Source organism: Centroberyx affinis, unplaced genomic scaffold (assembly GCF_046629955.1).
Source record: "Centroberyx affinis isolate AG114_WGS23_722 - 3 ecotype Tasmania unplaced genomic scaffold, CSIRO-AGI_Caff_v1 ptg000678l_1, whole genome shotgun sequence".
NCBI classification, from domain to species: domain Eukaryota; kingdom Metazoa; phylum Chordata; class Actinopteri; order Beryciformes; family Berycidae; genus Centroberyx; species Centroberyx affinis.
Genome location: NW_027279299.1, coordinates 57076 through 71215, shown reverse-complemented (window position 1 = coordinate 71215; position 14140 = coordinate 57076). Strand labels below are relative to the sequence as shown.

General features: G+C 40.2%; 1 protein-coding gene across 1 annotated transcript in view; it reads left to right on the top strand.

Moving 5' to 3' along the window:
- Positions 1-14140, top strand: part of LOC139643954 (copine-9-like) — a gene marked incomplete at its 3' end in the record, with an annotated part of 98657 nt that overhangs the window by 31174 nt on the left and 53343 nt on the right. The window contains exons 5-7 of the mRNA XM_071519278.1: positions 12510-12549; positions 12890-12892; positions 13702-13778. Of these exons, the coding sequence (XP_071375379.1) occupies positions 12510-12549; positions 12890-12892; positions 13702-13778 (120 nt within the window). The remainder of the gene's footprint in view (positions 1-12509; positions 12550-12889; positions 12893-13701; positions 13779-14140) is intronic.

Here is a 14140-nt window from a genome sequence, read left to right as displayed (position 1 = left end):
CAGCACCAATCAGTATGTTAGAAATTTGGATCTGTGGTCTGTGTTGGTTGAACCTGCAAAATTCCGTAAACACAATTTATTTTTCAAAGCTGGTTACCATTTGTCTGAATGATTCCCATCAAAACGTTTGAAGGAAAATCAACAGCACCAATCAGTATGTTACAGTTGTGTTATGATAACCTTTATTTTACATTGGCAATGTGAAAAGTGAAAACTGAAGCGCATTAAAGCTGAAATGGATTAGTTTTAATATTTCAGATTGCCAATATAAAATTAAGGCTTCCAACTTCTGCTTTCACAACTGAGCGGCTCTTTGAGTTTTAATACGTACATTCTTGTAGTACCCATTCAGATTGGAATATAGATTATTAGCCATAATCATTTGTATAAAGTGTATTTACCATGAGCTATCAGATTGTGAAACGACTATATATGTTCCCGCAGAAGCAATCAGTCCATCTAATTTCAGCTTCATTGTTAGGAAAATGTGTTTTATTCCTGAGTTTCTGGGAAGAAAATCATCACCAATCAGTGATCACTATTATTATATGACACTATTATATTGCTAAGTATCACTGTTGAAAATGGGGGAAAGGGAATCAATGACGTCACTCGCAGCCCTGTACATATACTGTATATATATTTTCTGAATCTGTTGTTCTAAACTTGTGATTCATCTCAAAGCTGGTTGGTTCAGTTCAAAGCTTGAACCTCTTTATATCAGGATTTTCTGAAATGCCTATGGAGAGAATGAAGAGGAAAAATGCTTCCGGAAGCAGGGCCGGTGAAGAAGGCGGCGATCGTTTTTCAGCTCTCTTGCCTGTTGTTGCCCACTTCAATCCCAAGCATTCAAAGAAAAGTGAACAGTACAGCAGTGTTTATTTGCAGGCCTCGGCAGCTTCTCCCTGGCTACCGATCCATTTCGAGCCCTGCCTCTTAATGTGAAGCGGCTCACAGTGGAGGCCGCCGGTACAGGATGGGAGACAGGAGGGCAGGACTTAGATAGTTTTTCCACCGCCTCCCTTCTCTCCGCAGAGGGGATCGATGGCCCCGCGGGGGGGGGGTTGCAGAGGAGACACCCAGCAGGGGGTCAGGTGGAGGTAGGGGCACGAGCGCCCGTCTCATCCCTCCTATTGATCAGAGCCGCTGTCCGCCCCCCCACCACCTCACCCTGCTCAATAGCTGCTTCCTAAAACAGTCCACTCCGGCACACAATAAACAACACTAGGCTTGGGAATTGATAACCAATCCCAGTTCTCCGTCGATAACAAGATGCTGGAGTTTGAATTGGTAACAGTTTGCTAGTCCATTGTGGACGGTGATGTAACGGTAAAAAAAAAAGGAGGGGAAATTATGACTACCAGACGGTGATCATCATGAGGAAAATAACAAAAAAAAATATTAATTTAGTCTTCATTTAACTTCATTTGATATTACTTACTATGACTTACTATAAATGATTTATTTCAGCCTGAGAAGGTGCTAAACTCTATTCTTAAAAAATGTGGATATTCTATTCTTCTATTCTTAAAAAATGTGAATAAAAATGTGGCTAAACTGAATTTCGGTTGTTTACCCTCCACTACTGATTGCGGAGAAAAGTTGATTCTGTATGTGCCAATTTGATATACTAAAGCATAGCTCAAGAAGAATATCAATATTGTTACAAGTAATGTAAAACATTTTTGTAGCCACTCTCAGATTGGCCCAATTTAACTCATCACAACTGAACCAACGTTTACCAACATAGACGAAGGTTTCATCCAAGTGTTGTTTTGGTAATAAAGTGGCATGAGTGACAAGACTGTACGAATATGTGGCTTTAAATAAATGTTGGCACACTTGCTAACATAATTTATCTTAACATTTCCTGATGAAAATTGGGTTTTGTCATCATGGGGTCAGATGCAGATGGAATGGAAAAGTGGTATGGGATGTTGCACGCACCTCAGATGTGCATAATTCGTCATCATTTACAGTACATAATGTGACTGTAATTTCTGTGAGAATATGTCAGTTCATTTAAGAAATACTCTTAAGTAAACTAGATTTGATTGAAAAACATATGTCTTATGTCAGTTCATTTAAGAAATACTCTTAAGTAAACTAGATTTGATTGAAAAACATATATCTTACCCTTAGTATACCTGAAAACAAATTTGACCCCTTTCAAAAGTACGGAAGAGGATTAGGGCCACGTTTTTCACATGTGGCCCTAATCCTTTTCCGTACAAAAGAGATGTCAGAAATGGCATTTTTATTTTCTAAAAGTCTGTGTAAGCACTTGAGTTGCAAAGGTTTAACTGGCTAAATTAAGGCCGTGGGTATGGAGTCTAGACACATACTCATCGCGTTTGGCTAGAAAGTGACAACAAAAACGTTGATACAGCTCTACCACTTTTTAAATAGAAATCTGCCCTTTCAAATCCCAGATGCACAAACACTTTATAATAGGCCCACATGATTTTTACTGATAATCAGCTCTGTCCAGCCTGTTTAAGCAGGAACAGATTGAAGAGGGCTTCATCAGGCTTGTCCCCAACTGAGGAAGAAAAGACACTTGATCTGCTCCCATTGATTGAAGCTGTTGAATGTAGAGTCGAGCCATTCAACTGAATACATCACGATTTTACCTTACATACAGTATGATGACCTGCTGAGTTCATACACTGATGGTTAACCTGTGGAAATGTATTGCAGAGTGCATTGCAGTGGTAGAAAGAGTAGTAGAATGTCCTATTCAAGTAGAAGTACTGTTACTTTGCTGATATTTTACTGAAGTAGAAGCAAAAGTAGAAGTGACAACAGAACATTTTTAGATGTTTTCTTTTCCATGCAGTGCTAAAAGGACGAGAGGGCAAAGTTCAAGCTCGATTCTTTTAATTGGAAAATTTGGTTACTCCTCTCACTGTGAATGAATCCACAATTTCTCAATCGATGTTGATCCGGTTTCTGGTGCTGATGGAGAGACATGACATCTGTCCTCTGTAATGGATGGGATTTAAAATGTAATGAAGTGCAATGCTTCAGTAAAACTGTACTTCAGTAAAAGTAAAATGACTGAATTCAGAAAATACTCGAAAAACTACAAATACACAAAAAAGTGACTCAATTACAGCAACGCAAGTAAATGTATATAATTAGTTACTTCCAAACTTGGTGCATTGCAACAAAGAGGGCAGGTTTTTTTAAGAAGTGCAGTAAGCCTAGTCTTTCACTGCTTTTTTGTATCAGTGTGATATTAGAAAATCCTATTGGTCCAGGTGATGAGGCTTAATCTATATCAGTAGCATAGTGTTTTTTGGCTGCAGTGAGAAAATAGCAAAGTCTGGCCCATAGAGCAAGAGGCAACGTGTGAATATCCAGTAACAATAACACTGTTGCTGGAAGGATGAATACTGGGTATTGAGATTGTGTCAAGAGCTGGTGAAATGGTATGAGGAAAAGGAAAGGGCAGTAAGCAAAGCAATCACATAGCTGTTCTGTCTGCAAAGCATTGCAAGTTTTTCATGCCGCTGAGTGGTGAGGTTTGGTGAAGCCCCCTCCCCCCGGGACGGCAGCCACCCCGCTTGGAGAGGAGTCTTAATCTCCTGACAAAATAAATCATTAGTGCTGAATTATTAAATAGTGCAAACCATAACACACACGCTGCCAACACACACAGTCTTCCAACCTCCAAAAGCCCTCTGAGTGTTGTTCGCTAGATGCAAAATCGCTGTCGCTGTCCCGCAAGTTCTCTGGACCGGACTGGAGCGCATGCCGTGACTTCGATGTTTTCGCTCAAACGAGGGAGAAAAAAGTCGTTCATCAAGGCATTATCAATCGTTCATCGGTGCTTTAGGCGCATTTTGCCGAAAACGCTCGACATGAGTAATGAACACGTGTCACTGAATTTGTAATGGCAGTCCATAGGGCGCTCAAGCGGGGGTGAAAATGGTAACAGGCCGTTCCTAATGTTCATATTGGACCATTAGAGACAAGTCATATTGACTGAGACTCTTTAACCAGAGTAATGATTCGGCATGTTTTTGCTGACAGCACCAAGTCATGCAATTATCTCATGACCTTATACCAGGTTCTCAGTTGATAGCGTGTTGATGAAATGTCCCTTTATTGGTCACTTTTTCAATGCCTAGCATTGATATCGACTGACAGAGACACGAAACGCTCCTCCATTCCCACACGACAAGAGCAGAGGAAACAACAAGGAGACGGGAATAAGTGGCTGCTCACTCCGTTTCCAGCATGGCCCAGATATGGATCGTACCAAGTCCCAGGAGGGGGCTACGGTCTCCCTGATATGGGGTCAGGGGGGGATTCCAATAAAAGGGAGCATCCCAGTAAGAGGGAATAAATTATTAAACTGCCACCTCTCCGCACAGATTATTTTTAGCCAACTGAATCGCAAGATAGATATGGAGCAAAGGGATGTGTTATGTCTGTAAGGAGGGGGAGGTATATGGAGAGGAATGATGGCAACAATTGAAATACATCATTTGATATGTCACTTGAAATCCACATTGATACTTTCATTCAGAAATACACTGCTTGAATACCAGATTCAACTGGTTCTGCCTTTTAATGAGTTTAAGTGTGATAATAGGCTAGATAATGTATATTATTACTTTCTTTTCAGTTCCTGGTGTAATATCACAAAGAGGGAGATAGAAGACAGAGTTTAATCATAATAAAATCTCAGACATTGTTATGGCCATTAAGGTTTGCAATAAGGCTTTGACCCACAGTAGATATTAACTTATTATTTATCTGCATAATTATAGAGGTAGTGTTTTTGATAGGCCAACAGTAGCCTCTCATAATTACCAGCTCTTACACTGCAGTTCTCAGTGTTTTATCTGAGCAGTAATGGGCGGTTTAACAACACACAGGTCAAGTCAAGGTCTGAAAAATGATACTTGAGGGGGATTTGATTCATGGTGTTATCATTTGAACTGAAAAAATGGGAGTGCTAAGTTGACTCACTTGGGTTTAGAACCGGGGATCTCTGGTGAACCCAGGCTTCACCAACCAAGCTGAACTCAACTGCAGCAGTCAGGCTCATAGGCTCTTTACAGCTGTGTCCTGCAACGGCAGATACGCTGTAAAGTTTTTGAACATTTTTGGGACCAACTGACTGACTGACTTGAAGAAATCCACCTCCTTAATCAACTCTCTGGAAAAATGGCATCACCACCTCGAGAACATCCCACTGAATTTATTAAAATAACCTTTATTACGAAAATTTTAACTGGAAAACCCAATATGAACAAAAATACTAATTCTAATGAATGAGACAAGTAGTACAACGATCTGTGCAGGAGGACACTATTACAGATAGTAACAGTTTATTATCAGAGATATAATAAATGTTTGTAGTGTTTCCAGGGCATTTGCTAGCTATAAAAGAATGCTTCTATCACTACCGGGTAGCTTACAGTAGTTGAGTGTAGTTATCAATAATGAAAGACATTTAATGTTGCATATTAAGTGCACTGAAATTCTTTCATAGGAGTCCCGAGACTGATTGATGCAATAGATTGCACCCATATTCCATCAGCGCAGCCCTGAGGAACATGAGGCCGACTTTGTGAATAGAAAGTCTTTTCACAGCCTCCATGTGACAACATGGGATCGTATCAATGAAATGTATGGCCACTATACCTTAATGACTGGGCAGTGATAAGGCTATTTATTTAGGCATTTACACTATGTGCAATTTTCCTCCAGCAGTCCTCTCTAGCCTTGGCAGCAGCAGCAGTGTTACATTTCACTGTTACAATGTTTTTGTGTAGCTCATATTTATTCATTATAATAGTTTGTACTTCTCGAGAGAAGAACACAAACATTACTGATCCATTTCTTTCCCATACTTTCCACTTTTACAGTCTTCTTAACGTGTTGACATTGATTATTTTCATAATCTAGTTGTGTGCCTATATTGAATTTCCTTTTCCACGCTGAATCATAGTACTTTCCCCAAGGTGATCAATAGTTTCATTTTATCTCACATTAAATACGCTGCTCTGGATTTGTTCATGGTGCATGTGATTGGCTATTTGTTACAAGCCCCGCCCCTTTTATGTGAACCATAGCTGGATTGGAAAATCCTGGGTTGACAGAGTGAGTTGATAACCAGCTTTGTGAGACCAGGTAGCCATGGTTTGGAGATACCTTGACTACTTTGAACTGGCTTCATGAGACTCCAAACTAGACACAACAGACTCCAAACTAGACACAACAAATTCCAAACTAGACACAACAGACTCCAAACTAGACACAACAAATTCCAGACTAGACACAACAGACTGAAGACTAGACACAACAGAATGAAGACTAGGCACAACAAACTCCAAACTAGACTCAACAGAATGAAGACTAAACACAACAAACGGCAAACTAGACTCAACAGAATGAAGACTAGACGCAACAAACTCCAAACTAGACACAACATTGAGGAGGAAGGGAGCCGACAGCAAAGCCTCAGTAATTGAAGATTACTTGTGAGCTTATCAAAGGTGCACCAGGCCAGCCCAGTGTAGAACCAAACAAATAATACCTATAGTAAAAGGAGCAGAAACCTAGCCTTTTTTTTTATGTTAAGAGTTTTATTGTTCATTTTCACCATTATACAAAACACACAATACAAAACACACAACACACAACACTGCATAACAAAACAACAAAACAGAAATAAAGATAACACACAAGATAACAATGTCCCTGCATTGGATCGATCCAGTCCCCCCCTCCCCTCAGACAAACAGATATCCGTAGCCTTGAGGGAGTTCCAATCTCAGCTTGCTGTAACAGATGTGTGGTGCTTGTTCAACCCAGATGCTCGAGAGTACTCTTTTTATTCTGGGGCACATAACTCCTACTCTAGGATAGATTACATTATGATGTCGTCAAACTTGGTTCAAAATGTTCTTGAGATCAAGATGAATAGCATTGTTGTAAGTGACCACGCTGCAGGTTCTGTCACATTTTTCCCCTTGGCCAACCCCTGCAAATCTAGACAGTGGCGACTCAATACATCACTTCTTAAAAATGAAAAATGTATCTCCCTCATAAGAAATCAAATTTTGGAATTTTTTGTGTTAAATTTAAATTCTGTATTATGTGTGGCTACAGTCTGGGAGGCCTTCAAGGCTACCTGCATGGGCTGGTTTAACAGCTTCTCCTCAGTGGAGAAAAGAAAGCGTGGTGAGGTAAAATCCAAATTAAACATTAAACTCAAGAGATTAGAGGAGCAGCACAGGCTGGAGAAACCTAGCCTTGAGTGCTAATAAATTCCATTGAGAGCATTGAGAGCACAGGTGTTGAAATTGCTAGTTATTGTATAAAAATGTAATTAAGGATTTTCTACGTTTTGCTGTTGTACCCTAAAGGAATGAGTCGCACATTCATTTAAGCGCCGTGCGATGTTACGTAATTTGTTTTTTCATATTTGCACCCCATTCTGCTGTTTCCAACCCTGGAGTTACGCATGGGGATAAGCGGCACCCTGCAAGATAAGAACTTAAGGTGATGAATATGTAAATCACAGTGGGACCACCTTCGCATTAGGATACACAGATTCTGACTCTGGCTTGAGTCAAACTGTAAGCTCCTTTCTTTACGAAGTAAAGTGAAACTGTCTTGGAGAAGGTTTCTTGTTTCAGGATTTTCTTCATTGTTTTATGATGATTTCCTGAAAGAAGTCCTTTTGGCGTATATCAAGTGAAATGTATTGAAGCCAGCAAGATTATCTGCCAGTGCAGTGAGATCATTTGACTAAAAAATATCACAAAATAAGCTTGATAGGTCTGGAAACAAGTTAAAATCACTGGACAGCTTGTTCTTGCAGTGAGACCTCTGTCTCCCGCTGCATGGCAGTTCTTAATGGCAACAGCAGATGCACCAAAGAATATACTGGTGAGATAGTGACATGCAAATATGCACGCCACTAGTTTCGACACCGGGGTTTAGATGTATCAGTGCTTCTCATGGTACCGTTCTTTTAACACAATACACAATGATGCTCATGGTGATTAATATGAAGTAGTGGGTTCCCTGTGCAAGTGCCTTGGTAAATGGTAACATACAGTCGCATTCTTCCTATAGGATTTTCCTAAATGTTTCTAAGCACTGACAGACCTACATGTGTAGTGGCAAATCATTTCCACTGTTCTATGCAAAACTACCATATTCACCTTGATTCCATGTCCAAGAGTCTCCTAAAGTAAATCCACAATTTTTTAAATATTTTGTATATTATATTTTCTTATTTTTTTATTCAATTAATGTCCCTAGTGCAAGATACCAATTCAATATTCCTTCCACAGTCCTAAACAAAATTGAATTAAAGGTGCACAGTATTTCAAGGCAATGCCTCAGCAGAAAGACAAAGTCCATGGCCTGATTTTCCACAATACTGATGGGGAGGACAAAGAAGCTACATTCATTTTTAAATAAACCTGAGTGCAAGTGTAGCCACACCCCAAATCCTCAGTGTCTGAGTCAAGTCTGAGGAGGAACAGCTCAAACGCGTGGACTCAATCCGTAGAAGGCCTGTGTAGTTTTACCAAACCAAATCCGAGGTGGGTTGTGCAGAAAACGTTCACCCTGTGGCGAAATTCTGTCACATGAAGCAACAATTCTCTCTCATTATCTGCTTGCATTGTATCAAAGCACAATCTCCACAGCCCTGCTTTCAGTAAATGTGTTCACCTTTGTCTCTGATACAAAAGCTCCCCCAGCTCCCTTCGTCGACAGCCTGCCATGTAAATGAAGGTCATTAGATTTTCGAGCAAGTCTATCGCTCCTCCACACTCAAATCTCATTTGGCCATCGCTCACAGGCTTATCCTACTGTGTGGTAATTTCATTTGATCCCACCCAAGGCAGCTATATAGAGCTCAGTTTTACATAGTCGGTAAAGGAGATTTGTAGAAAGCTAGTGTCGGGGGTGGGAAAGATTTTGGTTGAAATGGAGGAGCGGAGAGATTGAAGACTAGTGGTACAGTGCTCTGGAGTGACTTTTATGAAATTGTTTTAAATGAAAGAGAGCACTGCAGTTGGCACTTTTCGGCAAGTTGCGGCACCACTGGTGGTATAGCTGGTGGCCCGCTTCCATTTCCTCTCGTTTCCACTATTTCCATTAGTTCCTAGCTTTTAGTTCCCTCTTCAAAAGCCCTATAACCCGACACTTGGTGTACGCTGAACTTAGAAAAAATGAAACCCAAAAAGCAGCAGGCGGTCTAAGTGATTTTAGTGGGTACTGTAGATATCTTCTTTTTTTCCAAAATAGCTCCAACACTTACGCCCTCTCAATCTGTGTGACTAGAAGAAGTAAAAAGTGGTTTACAGGGCTTCCTGTATTCTTTTTTCCCCCAGAATTTTCGGTTCTTGAAACCAGTTTACCCACAAATTGCCCTCTTTCTGATGCGAGGCAGACCGTTGGTCAGTCCGTCACACAGTTGTCAGTCCTGTCACGCTGCCACGTTGTCCTGCTCTCTTTCCTGACCATGCAGAACCCTCAACTGTCCATCACAGAGCTAGGAGACCGAGGGGGGGGGAGTACCAAGGATAGGAAAAGGGGAAAAAATGGTATAACTGGAGAGAAGGATAGAAGTAAAAAAAAAAAAAAAAAAAAAAAAATCACAGTAGAGAAGAGGGAAAAGAGGTTGGAGAGAGAATAGAATAGGGGAAAGATGGGCAAAAACAAACATTGGGAAAAAAGGAATGGAAGTTATCAAAGAAGGAAGAGGGAAGACGGAAGGGGGAACAAGGCAGAGGAGCCAGGGAAATAAACTGACAATAAAATTCTACTGTACTGTACCGTACTGTAACGCATCGTATTGCGTCATATGGTATTGTATTGTATCTAGGGGTGTAACGATACACTCGGCTCACGGTTTGGTACGATACACGGTACAGGCTTCATGGTTCGATACAATATTATACAATATACAATATTTTTAACTAAGTTTAAATGGAAACAAATTATGACTGTAGAAGATTCTTTCCTTATTGCTTAGACATAAAATATATAAAAAAAACTATATTTTCAACTTGAAGTTTAACCTATTCCTACAGTTTCTTTTATAATGGTTTCTTTCTTTGTTATATATTTTTCAGTGCAAAAAGCAAATAATGGAATCTGTTGAATAAAATAAATCAGCTTTTAACAGCGGCTGCTTGTCTAAATGAAACAAATTGTAAATGTCTAAACAAGGATATCCTCTGTACAATTAAATGCAAATGTCTGAACATGCTTGATCTAATATTCTCCAAACACCGTTGTTGGCCAGGCAGGCCACAAAACGTAAACTTAAATTAAAACAACAAATATGTTCAGACACTGATTTTCTAACCAGGAGGATATGTTTATTTTTTTTTTAAGAAAATTAGCATGTCAACAATTTCAGGCAGCAGCTGACTCCTTTGACAATTAGCTATGTACACACTGCCAGAATTGACAACAGACTTTATGAATGAGAGTGAATTTGCATATGTCTGGTTCACACTGGAGCAGAGTGGAGTAAAATGACCACTGTGTCTGTACGGGTAACAGGAGTTACTCCACTCCTCCGACCTTGCGATGGTTGTAAATAATGTCTGCAACCATAGTAACATTTACTTCAGACCAATATGGTGGCTACCATTGCCTGTGTCTTCACTTTACACACCAGTAACACCAGTAACCAGAAGCGTCAATGTATCCATAGGATCTTGATAAACCACCACTGACAGCGGCGTCATATTCTCTTTTTCCACCGCATGGACTAAATACTTTCAACTGCAACATTTGGGCCAGGCCGAGACCGCAGAACAGGTAGGAACAACCGCAATGTTGAGGAAACAGACTGGATAGAAAGTTTGAAAATGTCTCACAACACTTAACCTCCGTCTCTTTCAAAATAACAATGATAATGTTACGTGACGCAACGTGTGTAATTCGATTTCCTGTGGCACGTTACACACCTGGCTCATCCGGGTCTCAAATGAACGTCAGTGAACGTTGGTATCAATGACATCATAACGCCAGTCAGGCAAACTAGGATCTAGGATTGCTGATTCTGGCGCTTAAAGTATGTAAATGAAAACAAAGTGTATAGTCTAGATTTTGGTGGTGCAGCTAATTGATAAGCTTTACTTGATATCACAAACCATTTTTCACCTTCATGATGCCTATCGTCACGTTTTTGGATCGCAAAATTTCTTCCTACGATATATCGTTACACCCCTAATTGTATCATATCGTTATGGTATCATATTGTATCGTATCGTATCGTACTTTGAAATGCTAAATTTTACGTTGAGTTTGTGAAGGAACACAACAGAGTTTTGTGCCAGCTGTTTCTAGCATTCTGGATCTTGAAGCCTCTGTGCTAAGTGTTTTAAGATTGACAGTCATATTTTACTGTCTCAGTGTTACTTTCGACCCCGGCTAGCAAGGAAGCATCCGGTCCACAGGGCTTCAGCAGAAACCCCATTAGCACTACAATAGACGCTCTGTGCCAGGATTCAATCCAGAGGCCTTGTCACTCAACTTCTCCAAGGCAGCCTCTTCTCTTGGGAACTGAGCTCTATTGCGTTGTATGCCTTTATAGTAAAGTTGAGCTAACTAGCATACGAGCGTACTCTGTGCTGTTCTTGAATCAATAAAGAAAACCACCGCAGAATCCCTATTACGATGTCTTCATAAGAGACCCTGCATCTACTCTGGGCTACCTTTGAATTCCTGGAGGACTGGAGCTGTTAATTACAGTCAGGTTAAACATGTGGCTCTCTGATGAGGCAAGCGAAGCGGCGGAAGGGGGAGGGGATCGGAAAAAAACAACAACAACAACAACCAGGTGACGCCAAGGAGCACGGTGTCACCCTCCATCGCCGTAGACTTTTTAGGAAGACTTTGACAGCAAATGAAAAGGAGCAGAAAGGGAGAGAGGGGAGTAGAGGAAGAGAGACAGGGATCCAGAGAGAGATCAGGAGCTGCAGAATACATGATGTCTGTGTAATGTTATTCAGCGCGCGAGTGGATTTCCTTTGTCAAACATGAACAAAAACCTTTTCAAAGAAAACCCTCGTGCCGGCACTTAAGAGGAACTCCTAGGAGAGACAGTAGCCTTGAGGAAGGGAAAAAAAGCAACACGTCTGCCTGAAAAGGGAGTGACTTCAATCTTGATCCCAGAATTCATTATATTGCCGCGCTGCTCCAGATCCATAAATTTCATTTTTATCACTCTTGACTCATCCGTCCTATGCACACACTATCTAATTATTTATTTAGCAAACATGATGTTTATCTTGTGTATTCCCAGGCGAGCTGTCCATTATTTCTGTGTTGCTTGTCAAGTGGAGGTATACTGGGGGAGTTTGAAGGGATTTTTTTTTTTAATAAAGGTTCTGCTCTCTGGTTTTCCTGTTCTTTGGATGTCTGTATCTGCTACATTATGTTGTGAGGTGATGACGGTGAATACACAAGAGCAACGCACCTACAGTGTGCTGTTTTCTTGTATATTGCAGGTACAATGTGGACACCAGAAGCTCCAACCTTTCTAAACATGTAAGCAGTCCTGGAGAAAACCCATCATTATGTTCCTAGTGATGCCATGCAAAGACCTGCAGTAATTTAATCAAGTTAATCAAAGATGCTTTATTGATGTTACTGTTAAAATGTAAACAATATTTATCAAAGTAGTTTACAATACAACTCACCTTTGTTTCTTGTTTCCTTGTGTGTAACAGAGCAGCCTTTGTTTAATATTAGCCATTGCTTTTATTACTTCTTGAAAACAGAGAATATATTCTTTAATATCAACTTCAAGTGTTTTCGTCGTGTCTTTGCAGCTTTCCCCCTAACCTGTGTCTGTGTTTCTTTATTGCCTTCCAACCTGGATGAGCAGAAGGTAGGCCGGTGTCACGCACTGTCCCTCTTCCATTCCTCTCTCCTGAAAGCCCTTGTTATCTGTTGGACATTTCCAGAGCAGAGCCGAGGTCTTCGTATTACATAAAACATACTGGTGGATGACCTTTCAGTGTGTTTCGGTGCCTACCTACTGACTTATATAAATGTGAACAGAGGCACATTGACCCAGAGATAATGGACCATCTGGGTTTTATTGTGAACAGATCCTCCTTTCTCCAAGATGAAGACTGTAATCTCAAAAAAGTCATTTTTTTCCTAAAGCATTTTTGATAACACTTTCTCTGACTACCATATGTATGGTGCATTATAATGGCAATTATAAGGAATTATAAAGCACTCACCCATTTTATAAAAACACATAATGCTTACTGATGCATTACACCAGTACTCATAAATAGCTATAACTTGTAATGAATTAGAAGTACAATCATCTTATGAATGTTTATGAGTAGTTATTTATGAGAGTTGTCTGAGGAGGGTTATAATGGATTATAATAATGTTCAATAATGTTCAATAATATTTCAGTGCTACAGAAACACATTTAAGCACAATTAAGTAAAGTTAAATGCATAACAATTCATTTTTAAATAAGCCATGCAACATCATAAGGTTGTGTTTGTAATGAGTTATGTGTTTCAGGAAGGGAAAAAAAATCTCATTCTCATTATATGTGATATTGTTGTAGCGTAAACAGCTTTTTTTTGGTGGTTTCCGTTTTTGAATGTTGTGGTGTTTCTTCTTGTGTTCTGCTGTATTAACCGTGTGCTGCTCTCCTCTGCTCTGTGAAGGACTTCCTGGGTCAAATGTTCTGTACGCTGGGGGAGATCATCGGCTCAACCGGCAGCAGGCTGGAGAGGACGCTCTCGTAAGTCCTCTACTACTGCTGTTAACGTTTGTGTCCCAGCAACCACTTTCTATCCATGACGCCGCCATGTTGACTCCCAATTTAAATCCCAAAAGAAATGTTCGCAATTAGTGAGAGAAAGCATTGATGTTTTCTCTTGAAGATAAAGCACTTTTGGATAGTCGTGATTAGAGGAAGAGCCACATCCTCCAAGGACTTCAGTCTTTTTAAAATATTTTCTTCTGAACTCATGTTTGCTTGTCGCTCGTCATATAGTCTGTGGTCAGAATGGAGTCAATTTGGGAGTCAATATGGCGGCATCAACAAAACACAGACGTCACTGCAAGCCATGGATACAAAATGATACACTTGGTTTTGTCCTA